The 17,616-nt window shown below is 46.2% G+C and overlaps 1 protein-coding gene across 1 annotated transcript; it reads right to left on the bottom strand.

The window, feature by feature from the left end:
• Positions 1-713: 713 nt before the first annotated feature.
• On the bottom strand, positions 714-15,922 carry SHOX2 (SHOX homeobox 2; the record flags this gene model as incomplete). Its single annotated transcript, XM_081330094.1, has 5 exons — positions 15,283-15,922; positions 12,006-12,214; positions 5,378-5,435; positions 4,898-4,986; positions 714-1,007 (listed from the first exon to the last, which is right to left on the bottom strand). Exons 1-5 carry the CDS (start codon positions 15,557-15,559, stop codon positions 714-716), a joined length of 927 nt encoding a protein of 308 aa, XP_081186220.1. The 5' UTR covers positions 15,560-15,922.
• Between the last annotated feature and the right edge of the window lie 1,694 nt (positions 15,923-17,616).

Raw genomic sequence — 17,616 nt, 5'->3', positions numbered from 1 at the left:
TATTCCGACTTTTAAGTTTTAGCGTTGGAAAAAAGGGGGAAAGAAAGAATCGTGCGTCTTTTCTTCCCCTTTATTATCCTCCCTTCCTCTCCCCCTCCAGCGATTTTTTTTTAATCTTCCCTCCCTCATCTCCGCTTCTACAGTTCGTAGCTGCTCGAGCTTATCAAGCATCAGATGCAACGTGAAAGGAGGCCCGCCTCTCTTCTCCACTGTCTCGCATTCAAGTGAACTTGGCAGGAAAAGGGTCAGTTTCAAAAACCTGTGAACTTCCCAGCTGCGCGTCTATACACAGTTCTGCTAACTCTTTAAATAAGCCTCGCTCTTCCCTCCATTTTACGAGGGAGAGTGGCCGGTGGTCGTCGTCGTCTCCTCGTACATCAGCGGGAGCAAAAGGCTTTGCCCCAACTCCTTCGGTCAAAGAAGCAAGCGATGTCCTCGGAAGGCTCTCCCGCCCCGCCGCTACGTCGGGCCAGCGGGGCCCGGACAGCTCTCGACGGCGGGAGGCTGGCCTCGGAGGCTCCTTCGCCTTGGAAGGCGCGCAGGCGCCGGCGGCTCAGCCCTCCCCGAAGCGTCGCTCCGGCGGCGCCGAGGTCGGTCTCTGTCGAAGGCGAAGCGCGGGAGGGCGGCGGAGGCGTCTCTCCGGAGAGCCTGCCCCGGGGACCCCGCGCCGCCTGCCGTGGGATCGCCGCCCCGCGCTCGTCGGGGCCGAAGAGTCACAGGCCCAGCGCGGCCGCGTGCTTTTTGGCTTTGAGTCTGAGATCCGCGATGCTCGAGTTCTTGCTGGTGGTCTTGGCCGCCGCGGCTGCGGCCACCACCGAAGCGGCCGAGGCAGACTCCGCCGCCAGGGTGGCCAAGGGCAGGCCGAAGGGCGGGGCCGGGAACATCATGTAGGGCGCGTGCGCCGCCAGGTGCGGGTGGAGATGGTGGTGCGCGTGCGCCACGGCGCTGTCCAGCTGCAGCTGTGCCTGCACCTGAAAGGACAAGGGCGTCACGTTGCAATGACTATCCTAAAAGGTGTAACGAGAATGGAGAGAGACAAGAGCATTAACGGACCGCCCAGCCATCGCCCCCTCCCCCCCCCTGCCCTTCAGTGCGCGCACCCACTCGCCCACTTCTCTGGGGGCCTGGGGGAAAAGGGAGAAGTTAGCCGACTTGGTGGGGCTTGCCACCACCAAGTGACCTTCAGCCCCATCAAAAGGACTAGCATGGGTGAACCCAATGAGGTGTTTATTAAACCATGGGTCAGTGTGATGTACAAACCAGGTTGCCACCTCATTAAGCGCTGTTTACAAATTACAGCGCCAAAGTTCACACAACAGGGAAAGCCAAGGCCAAACAAATGATATTATGGCACTATGTGACCTGGACTTCAGATACAGAGAGGCATAGAGTGTATCTCTCCATCTCCCCCTCTCCTGGTTTTTGGAAAGAAGAAGAAGAGGAGAGGAAACATGAAAATGAGAAAAACCACTGTCTTTCCTAAATTCCACCTTTTTATCTGTAACTGAAGCACTGAACAAGTTGTGCAGAGTGCTGTGTTTACATTTTCTCCCAAAGGGTTAATTCCTAGAAATTGTGTAGTGGTGGTAGTAGGGGAGTTGAAGTTCAGTTAAGAAGCTTGCCTGGAATTAGCTATCAGATGGCAAACCCATAATATATTTCATTGGGAATTAGCCCCATTGAATACAAGCCCCGCTTCTGAGTAATGCATGCACAACATTTATAGGTTGCATTGGTACAACTTCAAAGCTGGAAGAGGCAGCATTTAATGGGGCTTGCTCTTAAGCAGACGTCTTTACAGCTTTACATCTATCTCTTTTAACAAACTCTTCAAGCTACTCACAACATGAAACCTCCAAGTCATCAGAAAAGCACAATAAGAGCACCTGAAGTAAATGGCAAGGTTGCAGAAATGCTCTCACAGTACTTGGCTGAGTCTCAAAACAGGTACATAACATCCATAACAACAGGCCAAGGCTGTTTTGAGCTTTTGCAGAGCAGGCCCTAAATATTCAAAGACAGGCTCCAAAGAAACAGCTTTCTCCCTAGCTGGAGTAAATGATGTGAACAGCTAGTACAGTCTTTAGACAAGCAGCCACCAGAGTGACTATCATCTAGTCAAGGATGAGCCAAGAAGAGAAGAAAAAAGCTCAGCTTTCAGGATAAAAAGGGCTGGGGAGTTAAAACAGATCTAGTGCCAGGAAATAATCTATTCATTTCTTCTTTCCTAGGATCACGTACCATGCTAAACCTAAATCCTTATTAGCAAGACACAATTAGTGGCCCATGTAACATCAAATCAAATGAATTTTGTGGCAGCTTTGTGACAGTCAGGTTAATGTCACATGCTCCAACCATGTTGCCCACAAATTTCATTTTATCCTAGTCTAATATGGGTGAACCAGCTCTTTTGTTTCAAGGCTGAGCAGTACAGAGGCATGCCTGAGCCTTGTTTAATATTATGTTTAGTGGGGGAGGTGTTAAAGAAAGCTTTAGTGGGGGGGGTGTCATCCTTTCTTATTATCCAAGATGCAGGATGGACAGGAACACGGACTGCCTGGACTCAAAAGTGCATTGCTGCATTGATTGGTTTCTTCTGCTGATGGATTTACTGCATCTTGCATTGATTGATTCGCCTGTCTGCTTATATATGTTTGTTACACATTTTAGGCACAAAAATGTTGGTTTAGAGCTTCTGGTGGGTTACTATTAGTATTTTATTCCTGTGGCAGCTGTCAAATGGTATATGCGCTACTTAGCTAACCATAAGGGGTGATGGCAAATTGGCTAAAATGTACTTAATTGTCTTCCTAGTTATTAAACCTTAGGCTTCTGGTTCTAATAAATGTGCTTGATTAGTATTATGACTATCCATTCTGAATTTGTTTTCTCAAAATACTGTTAATATGGGAAAATTATGTGTCCTGCTAATTCTTAATTCATACATATTATGGCAATATTTAAGCTGTTTAAATATTATTGAGTTGAGTACTGTAACCCTAAAGAGCATCAAGCAGGTAGGTACAAGTCCCAATACTATACTTGTATCTCTTGCCTTTTATCTGAATTGTCTAAGGCAGGGGCGTCAAACTGCCAGCCCACATGCCAAAATAGAGTCCACCCCATTGCCAGCAATGGAACATCACAACACACGTCACGTGATGCTATGAGTTTGACACCCCTGGTCTAAGGGCTGTAGATATTTATAGTTCTCAATCATCATTTGGCCTGAATTTGTAAAAGTATGGTTTACACAGATTCTAACTATAACTATTTGGAGCTTTAAAGTAGTTTGTTATGATGTTATGAGTATCATGAATACCAGCCACTTTATTTAGATAAAGTTTTTCTTTCTGACTCATCTAAGAACATTTAATTCTATACAAAAGTCCTGAAAGTCAAAATCTATGTATATTCAATAAAAAAATTAAGAAGGATTGAACTTCATGTATATTGAATTAAGGCTGTTTTTCCTAACTTTGTACTGACTGTTCTGTTCAATCTACATCTAGCAGAATTTGCACCAGGAATTCTGTGCTGCCTGGGAATTCTGGAAAATGTAGTCCAATCACATTTAGAGGGTGCCAGGTTAGGAAAGGCTGAATGAAGGTTTGAAAAGAATGATGTGTCCACAACTATTTATTGGGTGTGCAACCACCTAAAGTATACCATTACTAGCAGCAAACCTGAGGAGTACAACTTTAGTTTGGACTGAACACAAGTCATTAAAAACCTTCTGGCTTTATGGCTCCAAGATGCTATTTCTAATACATCCATTATAAATCCCCTTGAAATCAACTAGAGTTATTTCCAAGTAATGGGCATGATTTAGAGACAGAAGCCCCTGAAATCAATGTTGTAAGATGATCAACTAGGCTGGGCAAGAGTCCAACATGTTTAGAAACAGGGTTGTCAGGCTTGCCTTCATTGACCAATCATAAATAGTTTAAAAGGGAATTTCCAAGAGAAAAAGAGATTATATGGGCTTTTTAAAAGGACACTGAACACTATTTTCAGTAAACAGCAAGAAAATAAATTAACCTATTTAAAATAGAATTCTATCTGTAAAGTTATGTCAATTGTGATTTTTTAGTTTAATCCTGCAAAGATCATTCTACCGAAATTAAGATATGTGTATTCAGTCTTGATGCCTGTCCTTGTATCCAGTGTGAATAACAGCGATCCATAGCAAAACTCAATTCGTCCGAGTGAGCACTCTGTGACTGCATCAACAGTTGCCTTCCTAATTGGCCTTACTAGAGCTTCACTGCATTAAATTCATGGGACTTTATCTGATTAAAGTGCCTGGTTCACACAGAGATTGTTCCTTCCAAAAGTTATCTGCAAGTAACACTTCATTGGACACATAGTTCTCCAGGTAATATGGCTAAAAAAAGGTCCTGAATCTCAGGCTTATGTCCTGAATGAACTTGCCAAATTTGGCTTCACAACTTTGGCATCTTTCCTGATCCCTGATTGCTCTATTCCAATCCAGCCTCCTGGTTCCTTGAGATTACAGCCATGAGAACTGGATCCTAGTGAGATCAAAGCAGGAAATAAAGCTTTCTTTTTTTCTTTTTTTTCATTTCAAGAGCTTTTCACAGCAAACCTGAGTACCCTGTCAGGGCAATTAAATGATGAATGTTTCAATAAAGTCTTGCAGTAGGTTGGGATGATGTGCAGATCTGCCACAGATGCAGGGAAGACTTGTTCTCACCCACCACATATCTCCCTTCCCACTGCAGAAGGAGATTGCTGACATTTGCTTTCAGCAAAAAAAAATGTGTCCAGGGCTTCTGTCTCCAAGGAGCAAAATGGAGAGAACTACAGGAAAGGAATGGGAGCTACTGGTGGCTCCTTGGTCTCAAGGGATGCTCAAGACTGGCCCTCTACTTGCCTGTTGGAAAGGCATCCGCAAAGCACCAACATTCACATAGGGAGCAACCCGGCATGCTTCAAACTGGCTTGCTGCTCCAATGAGAACCCCTGAAACAAAGAAGAATTGAATCAAGGTCCATTTTTATCCTCAGAGTCTCCCAGTCGTAATAGGGAGACAGAATCAGAACTTGAAGATATTAAACTAAAATGATTAGTGCCTGCATTTAGGCCATTTGGGCTCAGGTACAAGACAAAAAGGACTTTTTCTGATTTCCCCTATCCACAGTCCTGGACTACTGCTTTTGATGCTAAACCCAAGTAGAAACATCCTCTGTGAAGTCCTCTTGTATCCCATGAAGTCAGGCTGATAAATGGGCACAAAACTGCAATGTTAGGAAATAGAAATCATAGCACCCAAGCCAGGCAAGACACTCAAGAGCTCAGTAATTAAAAGCATGTCTATGGCAAAAGCCCCTTTGGCTCTATTTCACATATGTACCTTTATGGAGCTGGTTTTCTTGCTTTCTGCATTTAGCTCTTCTGTTCTGAAACCAGACCTGGGCAGACAATCAGGGAGAAAAGCAAACAAGTCAATATAAAGCCACAACTATATATATTAAGTGATCTCTCTGATGCCATGTTTATTACAGGAAAGTTGCATTTTGTAAGCAGTTATTCTTCTTCCCTCCCTATTTACTATGCTCAACCCTATTCCATAAAATCTGCACCAGATCTTTTTCCTGGGTGCACACTGCAATTATTTGTCCAACTTTGGCCTCTCCTCAGGGTGGCTGATCTAACAGTAAATCCCATGAAACATAGCTGCATTCCTTTTTTTTAAATAAGCTTGGATATGATTGCATCACAAGGATCATCAGTCAACTGTAACTTCTTGTCTTACAAATGTTGGAAGTACAGTAAATATTTCTGAGTATCCCTTCAGCTACCTCCAAGTTCCACAAGATGGAATGAGGCACTCTCCTTCACAATTAACTAGATTCTGTATATGTATCAAAGTTCAGTTGTTGCTATGGTCCCAAAAGTATCTTCACCATTAGAAAGGCACAGTTCTCACTCCTACTTTTCTAGGAAGTATTTAGTTTGGACTGTTTCTGTTCTATATTTAAACCAACTAATTGATCTAGAGTGAAAAAGCCATTTAAATGTCTTTTTGAGAAACTTATCATCTCATTTTCAGACATTGCAGTTATCAAATGTGTATCAGGCATGTTACACATTTTAGAACTTTTAGTAACTTATTTAAGAAATAATACAGTAAAAGATCTGTCACACACATTTTTATTTATTTTAATTCCATTTATATCCTGCCCTTCTCCGAAGACTCAGGGTGGCTTACAAGCTTAGCAGTAGCCTTCATTCTATGTATATGCCTGCTTATTAGGGCTTTCACACACCCCCAAGCAGCATTATTACAAAGTCAGCTTAATTGCCCCCAACAATCTGGGTCCTCATTTTACCTACCTCGGAAGGATGGAAGGCTGAGTCAACCTTGAGTTACATGCTAAGCATTGTAAAATGCATCAATAAACTGGTTTGTAATCACAGAGTTTATGAGACTCTTAATAAATCTGAAGCCAGCTGAAATGAAAACTAGTTTTACATTTTCATATTTCAGTTAAAACTAGACTTGAATATTAAGCATACACGGTGGCAGAAAATATTTCTAATAGTTTGGAAGCAAGCCCTATTCTTCAAAAGAAATTTATCCCAAGCAAACGCTGATAGATAGAAATTTTTTTTCTGTAAAATCAATGGGTCTTACTTCCCTTCTGAGTGAAATGTATTTCATCTCAGGCCTGCTAAGCACTTTAATGCTGTAACCCAATACGGATTCACTGGGGATTGATCCTATTGTGCTCAGTAAGTCCTGTCTCCTAGAAGATGTGTCTAGATGTCTGCTGTAAGTCCCATGATTTTCAACCGGGAGAGAGTGAGGTTTATTTCCTTCACTCAGTTTTCTGGAAGTGCCCTTGTAGTCAATTGACCTTATTTCTGAGTAAAATGTTGTTGGTAAGTCTATTAAACGCTTTACACAAAATGTGGATATAAGAGAAAGTGAAATGGGTGAATTTATCTGGGTGACTTCAGTTTGTATTTTTGAGAAAAGAGTCTGCCAGAGAAAGCTACTTAAGTTCCAATCTGAGATTCAGATGCATATGGTATGGTCAAAAATTAAAACTTGGGTTATCGTCCAAGAAGCTCATTTGGATGGAGAAGAAGGGAAATTTCTTTGGACCAGGGAGGGCAGAAAGGAAACAGGAATGCACGGGATGTTCCCCAAGAGGATGAGATGAAAACTCTCCAGATTTTAACAAAAGCAACCGAGTCTTGTGACGCTTTCAAGGCTAAGAAACTTTATTATGACATAAATTTTCAAGCATCACAAACTATCAGAGTGTTGTGCCATACTAACTCTTCTATAAGACTTTCAGATGCCACAACACTATTAAAGTCTACAGTAGATAAATGCACTGACCCTCAGCTGAACAATAGAAGCCATGACTATTTTTTTCTTTCCAAATTTAGTGGTGGTAAAAAGAAGAGTTTGGAATTAAAACAGGACAAAAGGGACCTGAGCTGATGGCTTTATCCTAGAGAAAACAAATTCCTAGGCTCAGAATGTACGACTAGATGTTTTTAGGGCCTAAATGGAAATACAGTATCTTAGAAGAATTGGGAACTTCGGATAGCCACAGGCATGATTTCAATTGTGATGTACGAAGTAAACATTTTGCTGTTTGATACAAGAAATATAGATGTAGATACTGAATATGGAATGACTACAAGAGGTTACTAGATTCATATCCAATTGATCAGTCCCAGAAGATGAGAACTTAGGTGCCCATTGTTTATTTATTATTTGAAGGTGAGACCATTGGAAGATGGGGGGAGGGGTTAATATCTAAACTGGGAAGTTAAAAAAAATCTTGGGGAAAAAAAGCATTGGCAAGCCAGATTTATACTGTTCCAAAAACCAAGATGGACATTTGTAGTGGAGGCCTGATTAGCAGGTCTTTGGGTTATCAAAACCTAAAAGTCTAAATCTGTGTCTCCTTGCTCCTTCCTATCCCACAGCTTAGCAAAAGAGAATTATTCTCTCTCCTGATTCCCCTGCCAATACAGTCTTATCTTTGCAGAAACATCCCTGCTGAACTTCTCTATTTGACCTAACTCTGAAAGTCTGAAATTGGATCAAGGGTTTTGGATATTTGCACAAAATACAAAAAATATAGATCTATAAAACTCAAAAAGGAATGAGCTCATTAAAAGCTAGTTGTATTGATTAGCTTTCTCTGCAAGAAAAACAAAACACCAAAGCATTTAATTACAAACTTTGAGGTGGAGGGTCATAAAAGTGTCATAATAAAGAAGTCGAGAAATGCTCTCTCTCTGGGGACTAGCATGCAATACAGAAGCAGAATAATGATCTCATTATTATGATAATCTTGTTTGTTCCCATATTAGGGGGGGGAATAGAAAACGTGAAAACAGCTCCACAGCAAGCAAGATGTCATTTCTGTCTATATTAAAGTAAAAAAAAGTTTTAAAAGCATGAAGAAGGAGAATAAAGTTGGTACTTTACCCCTTAATAAATTTGGACTGCCTGATCCTATATCTATTCTCCCCCTGCCATCCCACACATGCTCTGAAGAGTTCAAAAGAACTTACTGTGAAAATCCATTTGATTCAGAAGGACTAACATTTGAGCAAAGGCGTAAAAGTGAATTGCCTAATTTCTTTAGAGAGTTCTACTTTAAATTGGTTGGATTCTAGGCTTTAGTGCATAAAGGGAGAGGGTAAGAAGGTAGGAGTGACTGAAACCTGCTGTCCTTCAAAGGGAAAAGAATCTCACTGGAGATTTTCTTTGAAAGAGGAAGGACTGAGTTTCAAAAGAAATGGGCTGATGTCTGCACACCTAGAACTCACCTTAGGATACATTGAAATGAACCAAGTGCTCTAGACCAGAGAACCCCAACCTTTTGGGCACCAGGGACCAGTTCCGTGGAGAGAGGTTTCCCCACACACACACCCCGGACTGGAGGGTGCGTGGTTTTGTGTGCTGCCTGCATCTTGCGGGTGGGACTTTGTTTGTGCTGCCTGGTTGCTGGCATGCCAGGGCCCGGTACCGGTCCACAGATCGGATCGGGGTTGGGGACCCCTGCTCTAGAACCTAACCTTATTCAGAGTACTGCCTATTAGCTTTAAGGCAATAGACATGTAAGCCGACTCTGGGATGGTGAGCTTACTCAGCCTGTGAAAGATACTGTTTTGTTTTCAGAGAGTTGCTAGCAAGAGATTCTAGGGTTCCAGACTAAAGCAACTGTTCCTGCTAGCTTTTCCTGGGCAACAGCCACTGAGCAAAAGCAGCAAACAAGCCCAGTCATCCCACTTCCTGGATACATGTCCCATCTGACTTCATGTGACCTGCTTCCAGAGAACTCCATGTAGTTGCTGCAGTAAAGCAACTGGATCCTGTGCAGCTACACGAACCAGCAAAACCTCAAGGACACCTCTCAATATCTTTTTTACTCAGGAATAAGCCCACCAGCATCTAAGGCATTTTTTCTGTATGAACCTGAGCAGGAGTAGGTCTGGAGATTGGGATTTTGGTTTCTAGTATTCTTAGACTAGCTAGCAAGCTCTTCCTCCTGCAATCTGCCAAAGAGAACCAGGCAGGAAAGGATGCTTAAAGCCAACTCACGGGCATTTTATGGGGCCATTTTAAAGGATCCAGACTATAATCAATGCAAATCTCTGGAAGTTCTTCTCTATGGATTATACCAAGCGCCAGTTATTCTTTTGTTAAGGCAACCTCCCTACTCTGGAAGCAAGCAGCCTTTAATTCCTCCCACTTCTCTCTCTCTCTCTCTCTCTCTCTCTCTCTCTCTCTCTCTCTCTCTCTCTCTCTCTCTCTCTCTCTCTCTCTCTCTCTCTTTTCTTGCTTTTAGACCTGCTACTCAAAATACAGGAAGGGTGTGTGTTTTAAGCGGCCAACCTAAAGAAGACAAATGGAAAATCAGAAAGGAGTAACAAGGGAAAATAAAGAGAGGATAATTTTTTTCCGCTTCCAACTTTCCCTAGGTTATAGCTAAAAAAAAAACCAGAACAAACTCTATGCTCCTTCTCCCCCCCCCCTTTGATTTTCTTCTGCCTTTGCTGCAACTCAACTGTTCAGATTCTGGCTTGATCCGATTACAAGATGCAGAGAAAGCCTTTCAAAACTGGAGCCCGGTTTGGTGCAGATGGCAGCCCATGTCGCCAAGATGGAGGGGAAAGGATCAGTTACTCTGTGAGCAGCTGCAGACTTTCAAGGCCTAAACCGGCTCCTTGGGATCACACAAAGGGGGGTTGGTTTTCCTGGGGAATCACGGCAGATAGAGATGTACAGTGTCTAACACTGGACAAATGACTTTGGCTTTTGGCTTGCCAGCGTCTTGGGAGGGAAGGAGTGAGCTTACAAAACTTTGGCTCAAGGACCTCTAGGGAAAATTTGGAAGGTGTAGGAAAAGAGAAAATAAAATCTCCAAAATAGATTTTTCTTTTTTTTAAAAAAAAAAAAAGGAAGAAACCCTGCTTGAGTAGTGTGTAACTCTTCCTTTCCATTCACCTTTCTTCTGGGTTTTTTAAAAATTGCTTACAAGGAAGGAAGCTGTAAATACACTGTAAATACACATCCAATTTCCTGTTTTAGACTTTTTTTAAAAAAAGAGAGATAGTCGATACCTAAAGGGGTGTTTGTGCGTACTTATATACTATCTAGCCCAGTATACACTTTGGTATGGCCGTATACATTTTTCCAAGTGGAAAGATTAGCCTGATATCATTTAAAACCTGAAATGATAGAACTGAAGCCATGGGAAAGATCTTATTTCAGTCCCACGCACAGTGGCTGTCTTTGCAGGAACTAAAGTATGGTTTGCTGAACCAACATTTACTTGATTTAACTCAGTTGCTTGAGGTCACACACACTAAACCCTACTCAATATGGCTGGTCATTTTCACACAACTAGCTAGAGTGATTTTAGCCTAGCCTGCAATTGGAAGCTCAGCCCAGCATGAAACCTGGTTTGCCTTCCCATCTTGCTCCCTATCTTCACCTCTCTCACAGACAACCTCTGACTGTATTTGCCCCAGTGGCTTCCCCTCCATCGTTTGTTTTGCTTTGGATCAGCACCTCGTGCAACTCCAGCCAATTGTGGCTTATTCCATAAGCCCCGACCGAGCAACCCAGCCTCGGTAACAACAACAGCAGAGGTTAGAAAGTGGGAGAAGGTGGCTTGTCGGCAGGACAATAGAAGCAAGATTTTCAAAACCATTTAATGCGCTTTTTCCTCGGGCAGTCGGGGGAGCAACCTGAATTCGTCCCACGCCAGGTGAAGCCTGATTTGAATGTCTCCTCCCACGCTCCATCAAACCTGCAGCAAGCAGATTACAGGAACTCAGTACCGAGGCCTCTCGCCGCCGCTTCAAAGAAGAGATCGGGGCTCCGGAAGGCGCTCGGCGTGTCGAGGGAGAGAGCTCCCTTATACAGCCGAGGAGTCTGAGCGGTGTTAAGGGTGGATGGATTTTGACTCAGGACCAGCGCAGTTAACCTTCGTTTCTTTTAGAAACCCCGAAAGCTCGCGCTCCGTCAGACCTGCTGGATCCGCTAAGTGGACGCCCCATCCCGGCAACGGATCTCCCTCCCTAGCTGAAGTGTCTTTCGAAAGGGCTCAGACCCGCCTAGGAACCTTTCCTTCCTTCTGGAGCGACCAGGGCTCCTTCCGCGGGGAACCCACACCCACTCGCGGGTGGCTGCTGCTGCTGCTGCTGCTGCTTCCTGACGGAAGGGATTCCCGGCTCCTGGCCGAGCAAAGGACTCGGCTGGGAAGGGCGGCCTCTCACCTTCGACTGCGCAATGAAACCAGCCGGGATCCAAAAGGAAGGTCCGCCGGCACCCACGTTCCCAAATGCCACCCACCCACCCACCCCACTGGTGCTGGGGCTCCGGGATGCTTCGGAAGAAAATCGCCATCGGCTCGGCGTCCAGAACCGGCTAGTCGGAGGAAAGCGACGCTTTTTCATCCCCCTTCCCCTTCCCAACCCCGGCAAGCGGTGGGCCTCACCTGCACCCGGGCTTCCGACAGTCCCAGCCGCTGGCTGAGCTCCTCTCGCATGAAGGCGTCCGGGTAGTGGGTCTCGTCGAAAAGCCGCTCCAGCTCGTTCAGCTGCTCCAAGGTGAAATTGGTGCGACTCCGCCGCTGCTTGATTTTCGTCTGCCCTTCGTCTTCCATCGTTTTGGCATCCTCTTTGCGCTCTTTCAGCTCCGGCGAAACTGGGGGCCAGGCGAAAAAAAGGCGATCAGAGCCGCGTGCCGGACCTTCTCCCCGGAGCACTGGGCCTGCTCTGATCGCCGAGTCTCCCCCCACGTGTCTTTTTGCCTCAAGCCGGAGGGGGGAGGGGAGGGGAGGGGGAGGACCAGAGATCAATGAACGAGGAAAGGTCACCTCCCTTAACGGTTTCGCGGCTGGAGGACTCCGCTGGCGAAGGCGCCCGGTGGGCCAAGCGGAAAGCGGGCCGTTCTGATCGGGCTAGGCTTTCCTTTCAGAGTCCCACCCGTCCCCCGCTCCAAGCCTTCAATAAGTCCCATGGATTTCAGCGGGCAAATTAACGCCTTTATTGGGGAGGAAGCTGAACTCAATGGGACTTGTTTCTGAACAGCTCGCCAAAGGGTTTCTTCTGCTTTGTACTGCAGTCCAATCCTAACCTTCTTCGAGGTATCAGATGCAAAGCCCTGGTGCGTTAGAAGTTTAAAGACTTGTACCCCAGGGTCTCAATCGAATTACACGCAAATAAGATATTCTCATTCTCTCTCTCTCTCTCTCTCTCTCTCTCTCTCTCTCTCTCTCTCTCTCTCTCTCTCTCTCTCTCTCTCTCTCTTTCTCTCTCTCTCTCTCTCTCTCACACACACACACACACTCACTCACTCACTCACACAAAGGATTTTCTTTCCCTCTAAGACTTTCTTAGGAATATTTAGGAAAACACCCTGAGTTCTGCAGTTGGATCCGAAGGTGCTTTTTGCTTGTCCCAATAATCCCCAATCCTCTGCAGAACAGAGGTCCAAAGGGATTAAAAAACTGAATTTAGAAAGACGTATAAGTCTTTTCTCTCAGACTTAAAGGACCAAATCTTTGGGTTTGGGAAGAGGATCTGAAGAATGGTTGGATCAGAGAGGAAAACATTTACCCCGAGAAAAAAATCTGAACCGTCGCTTAAGTTGTGGGTGGAGGAATCTTTCGGGTTCTGGACACACACACCCCTTCCCAAAAACACTCCACTGGGGCCCTTCTGAGATGGGATGGCTCTTTGGGAAGGGAACTCAACTCCAACGCGCGCGTTGGAAGCTGCCTAACTCGCCTGATCAAGGCTGGCCAGTTTTCGAGAAATCCTTGCGGCAGGTGCGGGGGAGAGACGGCATCTGCCACGTGCAATCTTTCCTCAGATCCCGCTTAAACTTCCCGACGATCTTTTTGGGGAAGTCAAAAATATCCTTGGCTTTCTTTGCGTAGAGAAACAGGAAAAAAAACCCTTTCAAAAACGAAATCGTTGGAATAACCACTCGGTGCTATTTTGATATCTAAACGTTTAAATTGCATCCCATCCCATTTGCCTCCTCTTTGTCCTGGTTCCCCCCCACCCACCCCCGTTACAGATGAAAATGAAAACTGATCCACGCAGGGGAATTTGGAAGTTTATACATTCCTGTAACAAAGGCCTGCTGCCATTAATTATAGCGAGAGTGTCGATCTTAATCTTTCCCTTTTATTCCATTTTTCGCCTCTACAGCCGTCCGCGCACAGACACAAACCCTTCACTTTGGATACCAGGCCCGGCTTTTCCTTGCCCGGGCAACTCTATCTAGTCACAGTGGGGAGGCTTTCCCAATTAAAAGGCCTGGTTTCTCCCTTTTCCCTGGGACCGTTTGCCCACCGCCCCGCCGAAGTTTGTTTACCGCAATTGCGCTTCCCCCTCTAACCCTATTCGGAATTTGTTTAGCAAATCATTTCCGGCTCAGATGTTCAACCCAGTTCCGATCTGGAAGGAGCTACTTTCGTTAAACAAACGGGTTGAAAAACACGCTCCCACCTCTCCCCTCCGCGATTGTGGCACTCGCAGACTCAAACCACACACAGATATTCAAACACACTTGAAAGTCACAGAGTTCTCTGGGTAAGCAAAGAAGAAAGGGCTATACAGCCCTGTGTAAGATTCATTTCTCTTCCTTGACACCGACTGAGGCGGTTTCTTCTTTTATGTAGAAATACAGGTAGGTCGCGAAGGGCTTCGGAAAACAAAGCTATAAGAAGCCTCCTTTTTAAGGATTTCAGTGCTGCCCATGACTAAAGTTTTCTTTTATAATGCGATGGTTCGGAACTATTATAACTCTTGCTTTTCAAATTAACACTTTTTGAAGTGTACTTTGTGAAAGACAAAATGTTATTTTCTTACTTTTATTGCGCTCAATATTCGATGCACTAATAACTTAAAGCTTTCTGATTCCCTTTTTAACATGCCGATTTATTTAATTCCGCCTTTGTTTACGTTGGCAAATATCGAAGGGTCGCTTAGTGGAAGCGAATTAATTTGTCGACCGTAAAATACTTAAAGGTGGACTTCAGGGTGACCTTACTCTATTGTTAGGTTTGTTTCGCTGGGAATTAAACATTTTGAAAAAAGTAATGTGAGGAGCAATCGGACCCCCCACATTGGCGGTATAAAGACTTTTATGCGCGCCGGTTCCCCCGCCCCCCCAATATAAAAATTTCTCTCTGAAGAACAATCCTCAACAAACCCTGACGGTCAGTCTATCAGGCAACGCGTACCGGAGGAAAATCTCAGTTAGCCAACTTAACCAGTGCACCTCTGCCAAAAAGGGATCCACAGCCGATCCCCACAAAAATCCACAGGTAGAATTGTACCCCTTCCCCCTTCCGCTATCTGGAGCCAGACCTTCCTGGGAGATGGCCGGGCTGGACTTCTTTTTCATTGGGCTTAGTTTTCAATATTCGCAGCGCTTTGCAAAGCTTGGCGAGGGAGCGAAATTGAGGGCGCCGAAGATCGCCCCCCCCCCCCGATTCCATCCTTCCTCTCGCCAAGTTTTCTCGCCGCACTCCTGCCGGTCCGGACTCAACGCGTATCTTTCGGCCGGGCTTTCCGAGCGAACCCGCAAGCGTAGAAACGCAAGCACACGCGCGCGCGCGCGCGCGCCCGCGCCCAACTCCCTTTGCTCTCCCTGCCACCCCAGCCCAGATCTCCGACAGCCACCCGCGCGGTCCCCAGCCTCGCCTGTTTTGCCCCCCACCCCACCCCACCCCACCCCACCCAAGCCGGAGCTCTTACCTTCGCTGAGTTTAGGAGTGTCCGCGTCCCGGCCCCTGTCGACTGCGCCCATGTCCAGCTCTCGCACCGGCGATCGCCGTCCCACGCCGCCGCTTCCTCCAGCTCCCCGGGCCGCCGGGCTGCTGCTCTCCTCCGAGCTGGGCTCGTTGGAGCCCCCGGATTCTTTAGTTCCCCTAACGGGTCCGCTTTCCAGCACCTCCCGGTACGTGATCAGTTCCTTTTTCTCTTTCACTTTCTGATCAAACGACTTGGAAACAAAAGCGGTAAGTTCTTCCATCGCCGGCTCTGCTTTGGGCTCTTTTTTTCCTCCCCCTCGTTTGCCTCCTCTGGCTGCTCCGAGCCCCCCAATAAACACATCAAGGGGGTCGGGAGGAGGGGGAGTGGGAGGAGAAGAAAAAAAAAGGGGGGGGAGGGTGGGTGGGAAAGGGAGAGAAAAGCCGCAGAGGGGCTGGAGCGTTAAACGGGAGCGGAGGTTTCCCAACCCGAGCGAAGCTTGTAAAAAAAAAAAAGAAAAAGAAAGAAAGAAAACCGGCCTTTGACAATTCTCCCCGCGAAGAGTTCCGGTCTATCTGGGCTTCGGTGATCGAAGTCCCCACTATTTATACTTTGCAGAGCCTGCCCCTCGTTTGGAGCAAATAACCTCCCCTTTGGTACTGGGAATGAACCCCCTTCTCCTAGAGCAGCAGCCGAGGCGCTTCGCCGAAAGAGGAAAAAAAAAGCCAGGCGGGGAAGGGGGGTGGGGGAGGTAGGGGAGAGCGAGGGAGAAGTTCTCCGTCCCCCCCCCCAACCCCACCCCGCCCCTCGCCCCCTTTCCAGATCCGGCAGTCGGGGCTTTCTCGCGCGCGCTCTCTCTCGGCCATTAATCCAGGATTGACAACAAGCCCTAATTAATTTAATTAGGCATGGATCCTGCGCTGGTGTCCCGCGTTAGTTCAACGCCGGGGGGGGGGAACGGGGCTGGGTCTGCTGGGGAGGGGCTGACATGAGGAGTGCTGGGGCGGGAGACTGCCAGAAGGGAAGGGCGAGCGCTTTGGCCGAACGTGTCTCCTGGAAGCGCTCCGGGCCACCCCCTTGCCGGAGGAAGAACTCGCCAAGCCCGAGACGGAGCCTCTCTTGGGTCGTCTCTCCTCCACCCCAACGCCCGGACCCGCGGCTCTTGATGCCGGGAAGAGGCAGAAGAGCAGCGCTCGTTCGGGAGGGAGCCGTCGGTAGGGCAAGCCCCAAAGCAGTGGGTCCCTAGAGAGCCGAGTCCCCGCGGCTTCCAAGCAGCGAGCTTAAGACGGCTTGTAAGAGTTGTGGCCTATCAGGCACTTGGAAGGTCGGGGATGGTGGAGAGAAGCGAACAAAAGAAGCGCATTTTCTGGCAGAATTAGCCCTTCGGGCACCCCCGGTTTTGCCCTGCCCTCTCATTGATACTCCAACCCTTTTACCTGCCACAATTGTTGCTGGGTTCATTCTCCAGCAAGTTCACTCTCTTCGGGCTTTCCAGTCTTTGACACCCGACTGAGCAACCCTGATCCCTCTGCAGATTGTCACTGCACTAGTTTTACTAGGAAAGAAGTCCAGGGCTTGTCTATTTACCTGATGATAAAGTGTCATCCAAATAAGGCACGGTGCTTGGTGAGGTTCACGAAGTTTTTTTTTTTTTTTGACAACAGAAGGCAAGGCAACCATTGCTTTCTTCAGGGCATTTTTCCTACCAGCTTCCCTTTTAGCTTATTACCTTGGGATTCCCTGGTGGTCTCCTATCCAAATAATAACCAGATCCCACCTAGCTTAACCTTGCCGAGGCCTTTTTGTTACAGATTATGGTACCAAACAGTCTCAATTTTGGGGAACCTCTTAACTGGGAGATGCAAGGGAAAAACAGTCATAGTTTTGACTTGCTGGTGCGGTGAGGGCACAGATTAAAGGGGGGGGATACGGTCTCTAAACTTTGTATAGTTGCAACATGAGTTAATGGGATAATTTGAGAGAATATGGATTTATCATCTACAGATAGGCAATCATTAGATGCAAGCCCACATCCATTTGGTGGTGGGATCAAGTGCCCCTGACACTTTCTTTGTAAAGAAATAGGGAAAGGTCTGATTCCAAATACTTCCTATGGAGGAGGGGATGTGAAATTCTCATGGGAGTAAATTGAAAAGATTCTGGGAATCATATTGCCCAGAAAGGAGGGTTTTTTGGGGTTTTTTTGCATACTCCAGGAACCCTAGGTGCTATCTAAAAGCCAGATTGAAATGCTCATTGCTATTTGGCTCCCCTCCCTTGATTAATATTAGTATATTTTGATGTTTAATACTCAGAATGCAAAGTTTTCCATTTGAATGG

Source organism: Vipera berus (assembly GCF_964194415.1).
Source record: "Vipera berus genome assembly, chromosome: 5".
NCBI lineage: Eukaryota > Metazoa > Chordata > Lepidosauria > Squamata > Viperidae > Vipera > Vipera berus.
This window is presented reverse-complemented; position numbering and strand designations above follow the sequence as displayed.